The sequence below is a fragment of the Anarrhichthys ocellatus genome, unplaced genomic scaffold (genome assembly GCF_004355925.1).
Source record: "Anarrhichthys ocellatus isolate YVR2014 unplaced genomic scaffold, GSC_Weel_1.0 scaffold8, whole genome shotgun sequence".
In the NCBI taxonomy this organism is placed as follows: Eukaryota; Metazoa; Chordata; class Actinopteri; order Perciformes; family Anarhichadidae; genus Anarrhichthys; species Anarrhichthys ocellatus.
The window spans coordinates 9266287-9283639 of record NW_022280038.1 but is presented as its reverse complement, the minus strand read 5'-3'; the positions used below and the strand labels follow the sequence as shown (position 1 = coordinate 9283639).

The 17353-nt window shown below is 41.9% G+C and overlaps 2 protein-coding genes across 4 annotated transcripts in view; both read right to left on the bottom strand.

Moving 5' to 3' along the window:
- bbox1 (butyrobetaine (gamma), 2-oxoglutarate dioxygenase (gamma-butyrobetaine hydroxylase) 1) overlaps window positions 1-12541 on the bottom strand; it is a 20722-nt gene extending 8181 nt beyond the window's left edge. Inside the window, exons 1-3 of one of the 3 annotated variants that reach the window (XM_031848590.1) lie at window positions 12325-12541; window positions 9050-9409; window positions 6823-6937 (exon numbers count right to left, since the gene is read on the bottom strand). In XM_031848590.1, coding sequence (XP_031704450.1) covers window positions 6823-6937; window positions 9050-9409; window positions 12325-12402 — 553 coding nt within the window. In that variant the 5' untranslated portion in view covers window positions 12403-12541. Of the gene's footprint in view, window positions 1-6822; window positions 6938-9049; window positions 9487-11266; window positions 11345-12324 lie in introns of those variants that run through there. The other 2 variants (XM_031848592.1, XM_031848591.1) reach the window with 2 other exon arrangements.
- A 911-nt stretch (window positions 12542-13452) lies between these two features.
- fibinb (fin bud initiation factor b) lies at window positions 13453-16930 on the bottom strand. Its single transcript, XM_031848650.1, has one exon. It carries the CDS (start codon window positions 16474-16476, stop codon window positions 15853-15855), a length of 624 nt encoding a protein of 207 aa, XP_031704510.1. The 5' UTR covers window positions 16477-16930; the 3' UTR covers window positions 13453-15852.
- Between the last annotated feature and the right edge of the window lie 423 nt (window positions 16931-17353).

The window sequence follows — 17353 nt, the reverse complement described above, 5'->3', positions numbered from 1 at the left end:
GGTGTTGAAATTTCAAAAGAGATGACAAAGAGAGAGGATTTAACCCAAATATAGTTGATCCGTGAAGGATACAGGAATATACTGTGAAAAAAATAACTCTCTCTCTGTGTGTGTGTGTGTGTGTGTGTGGGTGTGTGTGTGTGTGTGTGTGTGTGAGTGAGAGAGAGAAAAACAGTGCTATTTGTTGAAAGGAGGCCTAATTTCCCTGGAAAGAGACATCTGATATGTGGAGGCTTTAGCCGACCACCGGTATGTTGGACAGATCTGAGTCTAGCAACGCTTCACGATGAGAAAAGCTCATTTAGACGAATGAACGCTTACAGTTTAGATTCCTCAAATTCCATTGATAACACACCACATGCACACGCACATTTAAGCACGTGTTCGGAAAAGAAGGTTAAGCTGAAGCGATGTGTGAAATGATGTGTGAACAGACCGTCAGGTTTTGGAAAACAGTTTTTTTCCACGGATGGACCTCCGCCGCTTTGAGTCACATGGCTCAACCTTTATCTCTAGCGCGTTTATCTGTACAGGTGCTGTATGTGCAGATATATACGTGCTTTGCAAATCACTGACAAATGTATGTAAGTAGCAAAGTAGTGTGAGAGACGGCTATGAAGCAGAATGCAGAACTTGATCTAAAAAAAGAAATAAAGATTTAAGTTTAAAAAAGTGAATAAGAACGTAATGGCATAAAATTGCAAACCGGCTCACAGTTGAATGTCTTCTCCAACCAGTCGTGATGTAGTTTACGTCCATGTCTGTCCAAAATGTCATCACTTCATCGTTTTATCTTATTAGATATTTGTGCGAAATTGTCATAATTAGCATATCAATTCCTGATTCATGGCCAAGAATCAGAGTGACCTTTGACCACCAAATTCTAATCAGTTCATCATCATGTTTCTGAGATGGTGTTCGCGAGAACGGACGCATCTGAAAACCTAAAAAAATAAACTTTAAACTGACTAAAAGCCGGCCTAAAATTCAAAGATACCAGCATGCACCACTCACAGAAGGGCCTTCGGCAGACACAGGTGTGCAGTCCGCTCTGTTCACACGACACCGGGTGTCTGAGTAGGCAGAAGTATCGACACGCGCAAACTGCTCGTGGTCATAAACGTTCATCCACAAAGAGAAATTCAAAAGATCCTTGTGATAACGCGTCACTGACCTCCATGGCTAAGTGGATGTGGACAGTAGGATTTGAGTTTAATGGTTTGGTTCGAGCTAAAAGCTGCAACACAAAATGTTTTCACCACGCACCTGAAAAACAATAAAAGCTTCTTCCAAAGTACGACTCTCTATAGATTCACAGGTAAATCTGTACAGAAACATGCAATGAGAGTAACGGGAGTGATGTTTGCGCTTCCTCTGGTCCTCAGGCAGTAGAGCGCTGGATCAACTTGATCTGATTTATGACAGATTGAGATATTACACTTGTCAGGGTCTGCTACAGATCATCTGTCTTGGTTGGTATCTAAATGTATTACCTACTGCAGCAAATAGTGCCACACTGTCCTATAAAGTACACACTGCTGGGGAACATTCTCCACCTCGTATTTAGGGCATGCATGACCTTTGTCAGACCGACTTCACAGGGATTCTCACAATGCTCCGATTGGTTAGGACCAGATAGTTGAGAGCAGGGAGGTATTTATTCTACCGCTGAAGATTAGATATTTTTCACGTTTTTTGGCTGCGACGAGTAAAAGGAGCTGTGTTTTTTTTGGCAGGTCAGAGGAAGATGTAACAGGAGCAGCTGTTGCAGTGAGAGAAATCTCATCACACCTTCAGTGTCGTCATTCTGTCAATCTCTTAACACATTACCCGTTAATTCATTTCATGAAGTCCTTTCGGAGCTTCGTAAGATTTTACATACTTTGTATTCTGAAACTCTTGGACTAAACTACACTGTGAGGAGCCACAGACTGTCAAACTCCTGTGTCAAAGGTCAAGAATGAACTCTCTAGAATGTTATTATTGAATCTGTTATTATCGTACTGTTTATTTTTTACTGATGCCTTCAGGCATGAAGGCATAAACCCTCAACCTTCATTTTGATACCGACTACACACCGGTTAAGCTTCCCGACTGCTCGGGTTGGAACGCTTTCGCGATGACAAAATCTTTCCACAGATAAACACACACAGACTCAACAAGTAGAAACAATAGCAGTGTTGCTGTTAATAAGAAGGATAAAATAAACTTTATTAAATCGTCTTATCAGAAACACGGAGCACAATTTGAGTTTGTGTTCTGCTACTAAAATACAAAATTAGCAATCTACTAGAGGGCCATGAGGTACAAAAACCTTCTGCAAATGAGTGAAGTAAACAGGCTTTGACCTGCAGAGCAGCAAGATATGGGAAAGGGAGGCCAAAGAAGGCCGGGCGGTGGTACGTACCCCCATTAGCACAACTTGCTGCAGTTATTCTAAGTGATCACAGCAAATGACTCAACTTGTCGCGGAAATGACATGCCATTATGCCCCATTGAGGGCCAGCGATTCAAACAGTTTACTCAATCAGAGAAGGCTAGAATACGGACTCCTTTTACAAACTACCGATGTGAGCTGGTGGGTGAGTGTGTGAGAAACGGCTGGGAGCTGTGTGTTTGGGCATATTTCTACAGATTCTGAAACTCCATTTAACCTGTTTCACATCCCTCTTTTAAATACCAGTCACATGAAATTAGTCATGATTGCCTCCCCGACTAAATAAACATGACAAGCGCAAATTGGGAGGCCCCGAGACGATGACACGGTTCAAATATGAAAAGCATCTGGCAGGCATATCTGACTGGTGAAAGGGAGAGTCGTTGAAGATAAGGTCGTGAGGGGCGCAGCGTAGCTGTCAGACGAAAAGCTTGTATGTCCAAAACTGTTATTTTTCAGGAAATATGACAAACTGTGTTAATAATTGTACACTGCATCGTCAAAGTTGTGCACTGTGTCCTATATGGTCAGGTACTTGCATGTGTCACCATATTAGCAATATTTGACCAAAGCGGCAACCATTTGTTCGAGTGAAGCCAATGCTGAAGTGCCTTAAAGCTGCATTCTCGCTACTGTCCACCAGGGGGCGACTCCTCTGGTTGTATAGAAGTCTATGAGAAAATGACTACTTCTCTCTTGATTTATTACATCAGTAAACATTGTAAACGTGAGTTTATGGTCTCAATCTCTAGTTTCAAGTCTTCTTCAATACAGCATGATGTTTATTTAGTACATTATGGTCCATTTAGAGTCAAACAGACCATAAAGCAGGGTATGCTTTAGGGCGGGGCTAATGTGATTGACAGGTCACTCCCACAGCATTGTCAGTGTTTTCGTCTTCCAGATTTAACCCCCGTCACAGTGTGTTATCAGTTCATGGAAGTTCATTCTAACATTCTGGTCACCTAAAAATGTCTCTTATTCAGCGTTCTGTTGTCCTTAGTTCTACCCTCTCGTGTCACTTTGGGTTGCAAAAAAACAAGATGGCGACGGCCAAAATGCTGACCTCGAGGCTTCAAAAACAGAAGTCCACAAACCAATGGGTGATCTCACTGTGACTACGTCCACTGCTTATATGTCCTACAATGATTAGAACGGGCACTCAGCCGCTGAGGTCCCTTTGCTAGCTAGCTGCGCTAGTCTCCTCAGCAAAAACTTTCATCTCAGATTGTTAACACTAGAGCTGAATGATGAATGGGTACACTGCACAGTTTTAACTGAGCATGGGGTTCCGTGGCTCTCGGTCGAAGCCGCAAGCCGCTTTCACCCCACGCCTTTCCAAGCCGACCCAGAGCCAGCGGTCAGGGCGCCGCATAGACGAAATGTGGCTCAGGGAGGGCCAGCCAGCACTGGGGAGAGGTCACATGAGGAGATCCTCCCACACCGAGCAGCCGTCTTCTGACCCGCCTAGTTGAATCCCCCCAAAATTCCTGCCAATCCAAGTAGCGGATGTTGAGAGATTTAACAGGATATATATATATATATATTTCTACACACGACAAGTAAGGGCATCCCTTCAAGTTACTACAGTGCATCCCGAGGGTAACACAAAGGTTTGAATCAAAATTTATGGAAATCTGTCCAGTAGTGAATGGACATTTCCGACCGACAGACGCGTCGTTATCAATTCGCACTGCTTTTCCTTGGCAAGACCCGCCTTGCGCAGCATTCGAGGGCTAGGATTGGCCGGGCATCCATGCTCGCCGAGGTACCGGATAGTTGATTCGTTCAGGTCCCATACCCGCTAACAAATGGTCTATCCTGACCCTTACTACTGGAGGTTGATGCCTGATCTTAACCAATCGTCTCTGCCTCGACCCAACAGACATTGCCAGCCCTGGAGCCATGCCACTACCTTGACGAAAAACAACAACAACCATGCGGGGGACTGAACTGACTTCCTGTAGTTCATGCCCTTTGAAAATAAAACGATACCCGAATGAAGGCAGGCCCAAAGAAGAGGTAGCCCGACTGTCTAACAATATGTTCTTTTGCAAAAAAAAAAACGTAAAAAACCCAGCAAAGCTACCAAACGTCTTCTAAATTGCTAAAAATATCGTGTCCAAACAATAACAACTGTATATTGGGATATTAGAGACTGTCTGTAAGAGCTCCTCCGTCTCAAACACCAGGCAGTTTGTGGTTTCATTCCTGGTTACACACACCTACATGCTCGGGGATTTGTTCGTTCCCAAGGAAGGAAACACTGACAACGGTGAGCTTGTGTTTGGTAAGAACATGCAGACCTGTTCTTGACCCTGACTCTTGAATCAGTTTTCCATATGGCAGAAGCATTAGGGGGTCTGAATGAGACTCGCATGTATACCGATGTTCACATGCAACCACATGTGCAAGGACAATAAACTAGAGATGTTAACAAATCGCATCCAATACGCTACAGCAGACATTTGAAAATAAAAGGAGGAACTGAGGAACTGACTGGAAAGTCATTTAAAAGTAAAATGTTCTGTCTGAGAATGATGGAAAACACGTTCTATATTTGTGTGTAATACAGATTTAAAAATTTTCAATATCATGAAATAAGTGTCCTTGAATAGTACCATTTCCATGTCTCACTCCAATAATAGCTGCCGCTGAGCTACATACTGCGGTTTGAGTTACACGACTCCATAGAAACGGTAAAAGCAGAAGAAAAAAACATTAGCTCGGTCATGAAAGCGGGAGGCTGAATAATACCCCCAGAGCTCCAATTTTCATATTGACCTCGCAGTGTCCCGCGTGTGCTTCACTTTCACCGTTGAGAGCACTTTAACAGGCATACTCAGGCCTGTAACATCTAGGTGCACGGCATGAAAAAGGAAACAGAAATTCAAACTGTGGACTACGCTTCAGTTAGTTTACGTCACGGAGAAGTAAAGAGCGAGAACAGGAGCCAAAATCCTCCCAAGTGAACGTTCATCATCCATCTTTTTTTGAGAAAGTAGAACTTTTTCCGGGTATTTTTTTCGGTGCAAGGAATTTTAGGCAGGAGGAAATAATTAAACCCAGACAGAGAGAGAATGTGTGTGTGTGTGTGTGTGTGTCTGTGCAACATCATCTTGTATTGTGTTTTGGTGTTTGAGCTTAGCGGCGTCTTCCAGGAGCACTCCTGGCTCTGATAATCTACTCCATATAATGACTATCTGTCTGTAAATTCTTATGAGGGGGATCCGTTTACACTTCAACATGAATGGAAAGGTTCTGCAACACACACACACACACACACACACACACACACACACACATTAGTCTAATCAGTCTGGAACCGAGCAGGAGCCACTCAGCCCTGTGGGTCCTTCAGGACCACGTGTGTGTGTGTGTGTGTGTGTGTGTGTGTGTGTGTGTACACAATCCCGACTACAGTCCATCCCCCGCTCCGCTGAAACGCTGCTACCTTGTTCCACGGCTTAATTTTCTCCTCTGCTGTCTGGCAGACTGTAAAACGTACTGGGTCATTGTAAATGTGCTGTAAAATGAGTTCTCTTTCCAGTATTTAGAAGAAGAAAAAAAAAAAAAAACCTTCCTCCTTAACAACCCTGTTATGGTACCGAGTAAGAAAATGTGCGGAAAGGAGAGTTTTTTTCTATTACTTTGGCCGTCTCTTTTTAAAATTTATTATAAATTTGCAACCAAAAGTGACACGAGACGGTAGAGCTAGTTACAACAGAGCGCTGAATAAAACATTTAGTTACAACAGAGCGCTGAATAAAACTTTTTTAGGCAACCAAAATGTTACAATTAACTTTCGTCAACTGAAAACACGGACAACTCCCAGACCGGACGAAGCAACCTGTCAATCACGAGTGTATCCAGAGTGAAATATAATGTTCATAACTGTGAAAGTATGACCGTATGGAAAGTGATGTGCGTGGCGAGCTTCAACGGCCTGCTTGTTTGTTTTTCATGTAATGAAATTACTGTTCTCAGAAATGCCGTAAATCATGAGTGTTTGTTCATCCTGTTAATTCTAAGACAGCTGCGTTGTGATTCATGACCTCCTATAAAAACCATCTATTTGATCGATAACAGGGTAATCAATTAGAAAGTATTAATTAGCTTCAGACCAGTGCAGTCCAATCAGTACAGGCCCCTTTGTCAGCAGTCTGAATGCATTATGTGTATTCATTTTTAATTTATTAGTACAGCACCACTGTCTTACCACTTACACATTATAAATACATTTGGGGGGAGATGAGTGATTTCCAGCTAGCAGCAGCTATACCTACATTTAGGGTGTGGTCCTCAATTCATTCCCTTACATGAAATTCTAAAATGCCGACTCATGCTTTCAAATTCAGATGGACAAAATAAAAAGCTGGACTCACCGTTGAGGAAAAGCTCTTCTTTTAATGCTTGTCTGGCAGCAGCAGAGAAGCAGCGTTTCTTCAGCCACTCTGCGTCAAACACACTGGTGTGCTGGTCGGGCCACGCAATGGACACCTGTTGAGAGACATGAACGCTTATCGATCCCGATTGAACCCTTCGCTAAGCCCCGCCCCTCGCTGCTACTCCGTCAAGCTGTCGGAGCTACCATGGAGCCCACACTGTCACTAACTGCACTCCATGAATTATTAACGATTTTCTTGGAAAAAGTGATTTTTAGAGAGAAGCAGACAGAAGGGTCTAATACAAGGATATATCCAGGATGTCTAACTGATTCAGCAGCCAACACAAGTTTAAAAAACAATGCTAGCAGCAGCAAGCAGTGTGAAATAAAGTTTTACTGATGATCGTTGTCCACTAATATTCAGTAAAATATGCGAGCAGGACGTCGGCATTTATGCTTTTCTAGTCGCCGATCTCTGATAATGTTACATCGTACACAAACAGTCTGTGTTTAAATTGAGAGGACGATGGCAGCATCGCTAACGGCCAACGAACGAAGGTTGCGTTCAGTTACATTATGATGCGTTCAGGCTCTGTTCAGTGACAATGAGTATTGGGCGAAGGTAAATTATAACGTTGTCATGATGTGTTCATGTGAAATCTCATAAAATGCAGTGTTGGTGAGAAACTTTAATAAATCTAGTAGTTTGAAGGAGATGTTTTCACAACAAAATAAATATATATTAGAGATGAATTATGACCTGTTAAACTTCCTAACACTAGCTCTATACATCTTATAATACATCATTAAAACTACTGAAGACAAGATTTGTTTATTTCCTAATCATTTGAATTGTGTCTTATGTGAGAAAAAACCCCTATAAATGACTATAACAAAGGATAACATTTAGAATGTTTGATGGTTTACAGACTTCATTTACGTACATATGTGTATATTTAGTGTACCTTCAGTAGCTAGCCTAGCATAGAAGTGCTAACGTAAGTTAATGATACGCTAACACACTCGGCTAATGTTAGCTCCACAGGTTTCTACGTAGGAAGATAATATTTTAGATCCGTACATCTCCTTCTAACCTCTCCGAGTATCACTGTTACACAACATTTAACCATGACGAGCTGAAAAACTCAGAAAACCAGCCTGACAATGAAGAAAATCTGAAAACATCAAATGAAAAGATTGGATTCGTATGTCCACCATCTGCTGTTTCTAAACTGTTTGTTTTGGCCCATGCAGCCATCTAATCTTCTCTATAGCCACAAGCCAACGTGAAGACATTAACACATGTTTACTATAATACTAGATCAGCGAGTGAATCTTGATACAGGAAACATAATTACATACATTTCTTGTCGACATAAGCAAATGGCACACAGTAGCTTGGCAGCACTATCGTGTCAAAGCAATCCGTTTATAGCCGTGTCCCACTTCAGGGACCTCTGAAGGATGCAGCATTCAAGAGCTGATTGATTTGGAGGACTTGAAGGTCAGAATGAACGTGTGCTTCTGCCGAAATGAGATTGTCTAACCTCACAGTTCATCAACAGGCAGTTGCCCTCAAACAGTCAAACCAAAGTGTAAATGCCATTAGTCAAGTGGAACAAGTTTCATGAAACTTTTACACAATGTTAAATAAAAACAAGATGCAAGAGGAGGAACGGCCGTTGATTCTTCCATTTGAGAAGATGGAATGTTTGACATTATTTCTTGGAAAATGACTTAAACTGCTAATAGACGATCAAAATATTTGCATATTAGTTTGCGGTTGATGAATTAAGTGATTTATCAACTCTCATGTCAATAAATCTTGACCGTAGAGAGCCAAACCCGTAGAAGTAGAACAGGAGTAGAACGCTGATTGAACAGTTTTCTGTGGTTATTTGACCACTATATAACACAATGTTGATTGTTGATAGTTGCTAAGGGGCTGTAAAGTGCTGTCGCAGCTCGAAAAACGGAAAATGAGCCAAACAAAGTTGTCACTCATCTGGTGATAGCAGTGTGCTTTCTAAAGCTGTGATAAGAGAGTGTGGATGAAGCATTAAGTTGTTATTTCACTCATTCACTCTGTCTCTACGCTTCTTAACCTCACTACTCTACTGCTCGCTTAAGTCTTTTCTGCAAAAACTCACCTCAGGGTTTGATATAGAACGTCGTACTGAGCACGTGAACCCTGACGAACGAGTCTGATAATGGCGGCGGCCTACCTTGTTGTCGTTGGTGACCTCAACGACGTCGACTCCAGTGTGGATGTCAAGATCAGACATCAACAGGTTCCGGGCCTGAGCGGAGTCCAGCGTACACAGCGGACACTGGCAGTTGTCTCTCAGCCAGGTGAACGGGTACAGACTGTGGCCTCCATCCTCCCACTCCACCTCCATCATCCGCTTCTCATCCAGAGCCTGGACGTTCCTCACCGAGTGTTGAGCCAGAGGGAGGGAGGCAGACCCCAGCGTCTGCTGCCCGCGAAGCTGCATTGAAGTCAGGCAGGAGGGTAGTGGACTTGCAGCCCGTCCTGGTCTACGACAAGCCCTCAGAGCCTGGCAGGCCATCGCAGAGGTGCTCCTCTGCAGGGCGAGACGTGAAAATGTACTCATCCACATTTCAGCCAACTAGGTCTCCAGATCAGAGAGGGCCTCCAACACTGCAGTTAATGAGAAAGGAAGGCCATAAAATGAAAGAAGGGAGAGACAGGGAGTGCGATTACTGCGTCACTCAGGTGTCAGGACAGCGGCAAGCAAGGGAGCGGCACTCGTTCGGCACCCGTCAAGAAGCTGCCGAGCTGAGAGGGCGGAGCCACATTTACTGGGAGCACCCATTGTTGTTACATGTCAGCTGAGCCACCACTGTATACATCCTTAAAAGTGTAACCACGTTGTAGTTATTTAAGTATGATTTCGCTGGTTTTGAAACAAAAAGGAATAAAATACATAATAAAATGAAGTAAATTAACTAAAAAAGGCTGGTACATTATAAATGTTAAGGTATATATTATGAAGTGAAATGTAGTAGTAACAAAACAATATTCCGTTTTGTACAGCAGTATTGCATATTGTAATTATTAAGTCTACAAATAGGCCTACATTAGGCCCACACTATCTATCTGTCTGTCTGTCGGTCAGTACTCGCAGCTGTCCTGACAGACGCTTGCCACAGACTTGTGGCACGAGGAGAATCTCGGCCTTTCTGGAGAAAGGGGTGTATAATAAAACAAATGTATCAAGTTACCAACATCAGGAGTAACCTATTAAAGCTAAATGTACTTATGTCACAGTTCTCAGCAAATAAAATTGTCTGTGCGGCATATAATTAAATTGAACTAATGTGAAAAAGGTTAAATAATGCAGCAGTTTGTGACTTTAATTCTAACACCCCATTTAAGAAGCAACGTTTTGGCTTTGAACAAAACCAAAATCATTGGGTACAGTTCAAAATGTGAGCTTTCTCACGGGGGCTTTGTGAAGTTGTGACCGGAGTATTTTTCGTACATCGGTCTGCTGACTGTGTGCTGGTAAGATCTGGACAAAGCTGCTGTGCAAAACAGGAGCATTATTTTAAGAAACACATATTCAAAGTGTGCTGTGATCAATAATCCTGCACCTGTGTACGGATTTGTTGAGCCATGTGGCTTATAGTAGCCCCCAAAAATGATGAAAACTAAAACTAGGGCTGCAACTGACTGCATAAATAAACTGGTCTACAGTTTGCTGTGTTTTTTGTTTGTTTTTTTTAAATCAGAAAAAGTGATGTCATCATATGTCTGACCAACAGTCCAAAACCCAAATATATTCCAAGTCACTATAATACTGAGACGAGGAAAAGCTGCAAATACTCACATTTCTGTAGTCTTTTAAACCCAATACATGGTCTAGCTTCGCTTCGTCTTAAAGTGTGCTTGTTTGCACAGGTGTTGAGCTAAATGTAGCAGCCTCTAGTGACGTATATCGTTAAAAAGAACCCTTTCATTCCAGTTTCCTTAAAACTACCAACACAGCTAATTACGATGTGACGTCACAGATTGGCACACAAACATGACGTTACATCCATTAAAAACCAAAACAGAGACACAAGAGCCAAGTTAACCCGGAGTGTAGTTCACTTGTTACATCGAGGTGCTGACAACATCTTCGCTGATAAATAAACAGTCGTGTCGTTTCAAACTGCGACCGGAAATCACATAAAAGAAGTAGGCGAAGAAGAAGAAGAGTAGCTTTCTAAAGCAGGAGCTAACCTGCTAGCTTAAGCTAGTTGACGCATGCGCTGTACATGTATATATATATATATATATATAGCTTATATTTATCACACTTTCAGTTCAAAGCTAACAAGGGAGGCTAACCTTCCGCCACAGCTGGGTTTACCGGCTTTTTAACGTTCGTGTATTAAAGTGGCATCAAAAAGCCGTCAAAGTGTTTTAACGTTACCTGTGTTTATATATATTTTGGGTTCCTCTTCCCCACGAGCGTCGCCACTGATGCCGCTGTGTGTGTGTGTGTGTGTGAGAGAGAGAGAGAGAGAGAGAGAGAGAGAGAGAGAGAGAGAGAGAGAGAGAGAGAGAGAGAGAGAGAGAGAGAGAGAGAGGAAGTAGGTGAAAGGTTGATCCTACGAGGATGACATAATCACCGCGAGACCGTTGCTGTACTGTTCACTCCTACGCCAACACTGGTGTGTTAATAAACAAGTAGTGATCAAGTACTGCTACAATGGCAGCTTATCTAGGAGGACAACATTTTAGCCTTGACGCAATTGAGGATAACATTTGTTAAATAGCGTGAAAACACAAGGAACATGTGAGTTGAACAATAACCCCAATGCTGAATAAGAAAGACATCGACCTGCTGGTGGTTCTAGATGAGAAAGGCATTACCAAAATCATTGGTTTATCCTCTGGGGACCTTGAATTGGCTTTTTTTTTAGCAAGCAAATGGAACATTCACACCATATTCGGTGGATGAAAGAAAGAGAGAGAACTTATAATTACAGTAACGCTGATACGACATGAATCTTTAAAATGTAATGCCCATCTAATAGAACAAAATGTCTCCTGGATCAAGTCAAAAGTTCATCGCCATCCATCCAATAGTTGTTGACATATTTCAGTCATGGACAATATTCTGGAGATCAACGTCTGTTATTTATCTGGCGTTACATTCGCTGGCGTGAGGAGGAATGTAAGGATTTGCTGCTTTAGTTTGTCATATATGACAGTAAGCTGAATATATTTGGGTTTTGGTCTGATTGTTGAATAAAACAAGGAATTTAAGGACACCACCTTGGGCTCTAAGAAAGTATATTTGTAATTTTTCATTATTTTCTCACATTGCTAAATTAATAAAGAAACTCATCTGCACATTAATCAATACTTTAAAGAATAGTACTTTATTCATAACACAAATTTCCCCTTGGGGATGAATAAAGTACTATTCTTCTCTATTCTACACTAAAAGTAATATAAGTGAACGTTTTGTGTGTTCGGTCGTACCTCTTTCAGTTTTCCTCCACCGGTACCTGGAAAGATGACGAGTGGATGTGCAGAACCTTCTTCTACCCCTGCTAACATCTGAGCAGAGGTTTTATCATCTTAACTTTGCAATTATTAACCCGACTCACCGTCACCCAAGGTGCAATGGGAGTTTCAAAGGGTAAGTGAGGATTACAACTCAGTCAGCTTTGCAGCTGACATCTGCACACATTTAATAACAACAACAACAACAACAACAACAACAACAACGCTGATAAAGCAAACAGTCAACTTTCATATGATCCTGGAGAGAGAGAGAGAGAGAGAGAGAGAGAGAGATTGAAACATAAATGCAAATATCATTGCTGGAATCGAGTATATTAATGTATTTTCACTTTATTTATTTTTTTTGTAGCAGGATAAAAGAGACGTGATCAACGCTGAAAACCTGTGTTTGATTTTATATGTTTATTATTTGTCAATACTTCTGTCTGGGATACTGGCTGTACCCTTGAGAAGGTACACAATGTTCTACCAACCTGTAAATGATACTAAAACTGCCATCACCAATTAAAAGGATCCAACAAAGGTTAGCCTTCTTTGAATTAGGTGTTAAAATAATAAAAAAAAAAAATACAATGTAGGCTAAAGGTTTTACATGTGTTTCATGCATCTTTTGTGTTGCCTCATCGTTAACGCAATCAGTGGGCTCAAAAGTCGAAACCGTCACACTGCACTTTGCAATGTTACATGATATACAGCATTTGGCACTTTTCTTCAATACAGTGCGGAGTCGTCGGGAGTACTCGTGACGTTTTAAAGCCCTTTGACTCAGTTGCATTTGTGACCTTTTAAAGGCCGAAGTACTAAATAACGTCATCTTGATTGTAAGGTGCACCACCGCCGCCATCAACACGACTTCCTTACATCTCTGCTTGTCGTAAATACCAACAACCGGTCTTCTTTCCTTCAAAGCACCCACAGGACGGCTGTCCGTATAATCTACAGCAGACCTCAAAGCCTTGTAAAGCAAACATGGAGGAGCACTTTGTCATTATGGAGCATGTGGTAATACAGTGTGCAGTCCCAGTGGTTATAGTGCTACAACCTGAGGGGTCTAACATCACTCCACAGTGACTCTTAGCAAAATAAGGAAACGGTTTAATCTCACTTTTTACGTCATTAGCTCCTAGAGGAGGTCAATAATAGTGGGAAAGACCAAATCATAGCATGTTTATTTAGGAATATCTCATAGATTTGTTCATTTCTGCCATAAAAAAACAAACATGCAACGACACTTCAAACACAAACTGTTTATTTAAGAAGACACAACACAATCCGATTAGTGTTCGACATCGAAGTCCACGAGTGCTGCCTGCAGTCTTATCAGTCAATGTCTTTACATCTCGCCGCATATCTTTAAAAAAAGTTAAACAAGAATAGATGTATGCGGCTCTATTTCAAAACTTTATATAAACAATGAATACATATATGGGTGTTTTGTAATAAAGATATTGACACTCACAGTATTTGCTTACTTCTTATAACACACTGTACATTTTCCAAGATTATACTGCCTGTGCAGAGCAGCACAGTAGAGGCCTCGCATTGTGAAAAAACACGTCACAACCTTTAGCACCGGGACAGTAAAGAATTGTGCTGCTAGCCTATAAAGCAAAAAATAAAATTAAAAATACAACGTAGGTGTCCATATGTAAACATTCTTTGATATTCTCAGAAACATTCAGCGGGATCGTCCCGGCTGCAGAACTCATTTATCCAACTTTTTGGGTGAAAAATAAACCGAGCACATAGCATTCACTCGTGAATACGGACACTGACACACAGGCTGTCCAGATGTGTCCAAAACTCACTCCTCACTCTGGATTTTTTATTTTTCTTTGGTCACAGAGGACTGAATGAGTTTTGGGGAAAACCCTTCATCTGACTACAGCAGTGTTATGAAAGCTGACAGTTCCTGTTCTCACTTTAATGATCTGCTGACTCATGTTGGAAGCCGTTGTTTTACACACACACACACACACACACACACACACACATCCACAAACCAGGTGAATTCAATGCACTTACCTAAAATGACCATATACCAAGCAGAGCAGCCATAAAGCCACACAATGTTACTGTTATTTGTGATTGAACTACTATTGTGTGTTTGCATGGTGTGTAAACACCATGACTACAGTGTCTATGAGTGGGCATTATGATGATTTACACAGTCAGATAGTTGAGGTACACCGTTTATACCTCGGCAGCTCTTTAATATCTCTGGGAATATTGCAAAATCACTGAGCACGACCACTTTTTTTGGCAGTTGTTAAATGATTATTTTGCATACGATGAAGTTCTTTGATTTGTTATGAGTTTAGTTTGCGGGGTCATCCTTTCTAGTTGTTTTATCGTTTAGGAATTTTCTCAGTTAGCTTTCTTTTTTCAGGAAATGTATCACCATATTATCATATAAAAATGTCATTGAAGCGAATGTGAAAGAGGATATTATCCATATTGCCCACTCCTCATTGTCTGTTCATAAAACGTAAGCTGTCAGATACTTACTAAAGTTCAAAACAACACATTTTTCTTTCTTACTACCAGCAGTTCCTATAGCCACAGACATAGCTTTGGTTTATTTCCCCAGGTTTTGATTTGTATTATCCCTCTCAGAGATGCATGCCATTAATCCAATGGACATGCATGGAATTTTGTATCTTCTGGAGCACAACTAAGTTTGGAAATATGGACCACATGAGCTAAATAATATCAACTAAAATAATAAAGGTCTTAAACAGAGTCTGATACATAAGGCCTCTGTAAACAGGACCGTGAGATCGGGTCACAACGAGGGATCCAGTTGATATTGTACTTAAGTAATAAATAACCAGATTACCAAAACACAATTAATATGCAGCGAGTATTGGGTGGCCTTTTTGGGGGCCCCCTGGGGCAGCTGCCTTCTTTCCACTTTTGGTAATCGAGCTTTGGATAAATATCACATGACCTGGACATATTCAACCAGAACGTATCTGCATGGTAACATACTCTCTACAGCAGTGGATCCCAAACTTTCTTTGTTTTGATTTCTGACCTTTAAAAGTGAAGCAGTGTACCTGCAACTGCTCATCACCGGTTCCTTATGACTACGAGTTGTGTGCAGCGAACATCTTTCCTCACAAAACAGATCAGATTGTTTGATTTGAATACTTGTCAGCAACAACAACAAAAAGGGTGAACTGATTAAATACTCGAGTATTTAAGTAAAATGTATCTTTTTAAGTAAAATGTATCTTTTTAAGTAAAATGTATCTTTTTAAGTAAAATGTATCTTTTTAAGTAAAATGTATCTTTTTTGACCCAATGGAGGAAACCAAAGTTGGGAACAACTGGCCCTTTAACTTTCTTGTTTTTTTTAAATCCCTGATATGACTGCTCATTTTTTTCACCCCCGTCTCTGCCTCGTGCTCTCACACACACTCACCCACAACAACAACAAAAAAATAGTCCTCTACCGTAAAGTGTGGGGACTACTTTCTCTCAGAACTTCATGTATTCGTTCTTCAGTCTGCTCAGCCTCGTGCCGTGGCTGCGGATGATCAGAGACAGCAGCTCTTGCTTGTCCTTCAGTCCCAGAGAAATGTCCACCGTGTCCTTCAGGACGTCCCGCGTGTGCACCACCATGCTCAGGAAGTCGTCGTTGAGCCGGTGCTCCTCCTTCAGCTCGCTCTCCTGGCTCTGCTTGAATTTCACCTCCAGCTCCAGCAGCGACTTCTCCGAGTTTGTGAACGCCTCGCTTATCTGCGCCGTCTCCCTCCGCAGGTACCTCCCGTAGCTGTCCTCCCCGTCCAGGTCGTACGAGATGCTCTTCCCGATGCCCTCCAGCACCCGGGCCGAGTCCTCGATCTGTCGCTTGATGATGGTGAAATCGTCCCGTATCACCGCGTCCTGATCCTCCCCGAGACCGCACTTTCGGTCGTCGGTCATCTTGAAAAGCATCTGGCACTTCTCCGGGTCGTCGTTGTCCTCGTAGTCTCCGTCCGGCACGAAGTAGTGATGAAACGTGCCGTTGGACATCTCCGGTTGTAACGGTCCGCGGTAAAAGGCTCCGCACGTCGGCAGCGACAACATCCCGGTGCACAGGAGCAAGTGAAGAAAAGCCATGGTGCTAAACGTTGTCCCAAACACACGCACGAATACCAAATTAACTTTACTTTTAAACGTTATTTCAGTGAAAGTGTCAGCCGGACGGACTATTTAATCCCCAACACAAACATTTCAATCCGGTTTAAACGTCCAAAACTGCGCAGTTAAGTTGAGACTTTGTTGCAGCTTTTTACCTCAATGTCCTCTTTGTCCAAACAGAAAAAAAAGTGTTTTTTAAAACAGCCTCACTTCTTCTTGTTAACCGAGCCTGCCAGCGTCCATCACTGCCGGTGAAATGTATCAACGTATGAACAGTTAGTAGCTTATACTCCCGACTTCGCTCGGTGCCTCGAACGCAACATCTGGATGTCTCCAGTGCGCGTCGGTTCTTTTTGGCTAATAATACCTCTCTGCTACTCTCAAATTACAGCCTCTCCGTCACTTTAAAAAAAAAGAAAAGAGCTGCATTCAGTCTGGAGCAGCCGAGCCGTTGGAAGCCTCACTGACTGAGACCAGTGTTGATTCACGTAAACCGTCGCGATGTGGCGCAGCTAGATGGTTGGAGAAGTTATGAGAATAGCCTTTTGAGAAACAAACAAAGTGGCCACGTGCATACATCTTGAAACGCAATCCAGTGCAACGGCTCTGTCATTTCAAAGGGTTTTTATAAAACATCATTTTAGAATAGCCTACCATGTCGCACAATATGTGGACTTAGACTTTTATATTAGGCTACATATTTGTTTGAATTATACAAAAAAAAGGGGTTTTAATAGTTTTGCTGTAGGTGGACAAAATATTTGAGACACCTTTCAGAACTAAGGAGCACGTTTTTTTACGAGTTGTACTTTAACTAGTACAAAAACAACTAGTGCACAAACACACAAATATTGTA

Coding starts and splice junctions, on each gene's coding strand:
- fibinb (XM_031848650.1), bottom strand. CDS start 16,476: ATGGCTTTTCTTCACTTGCTCCTGTGCACCGGGATGTTGTCGCTGCCG.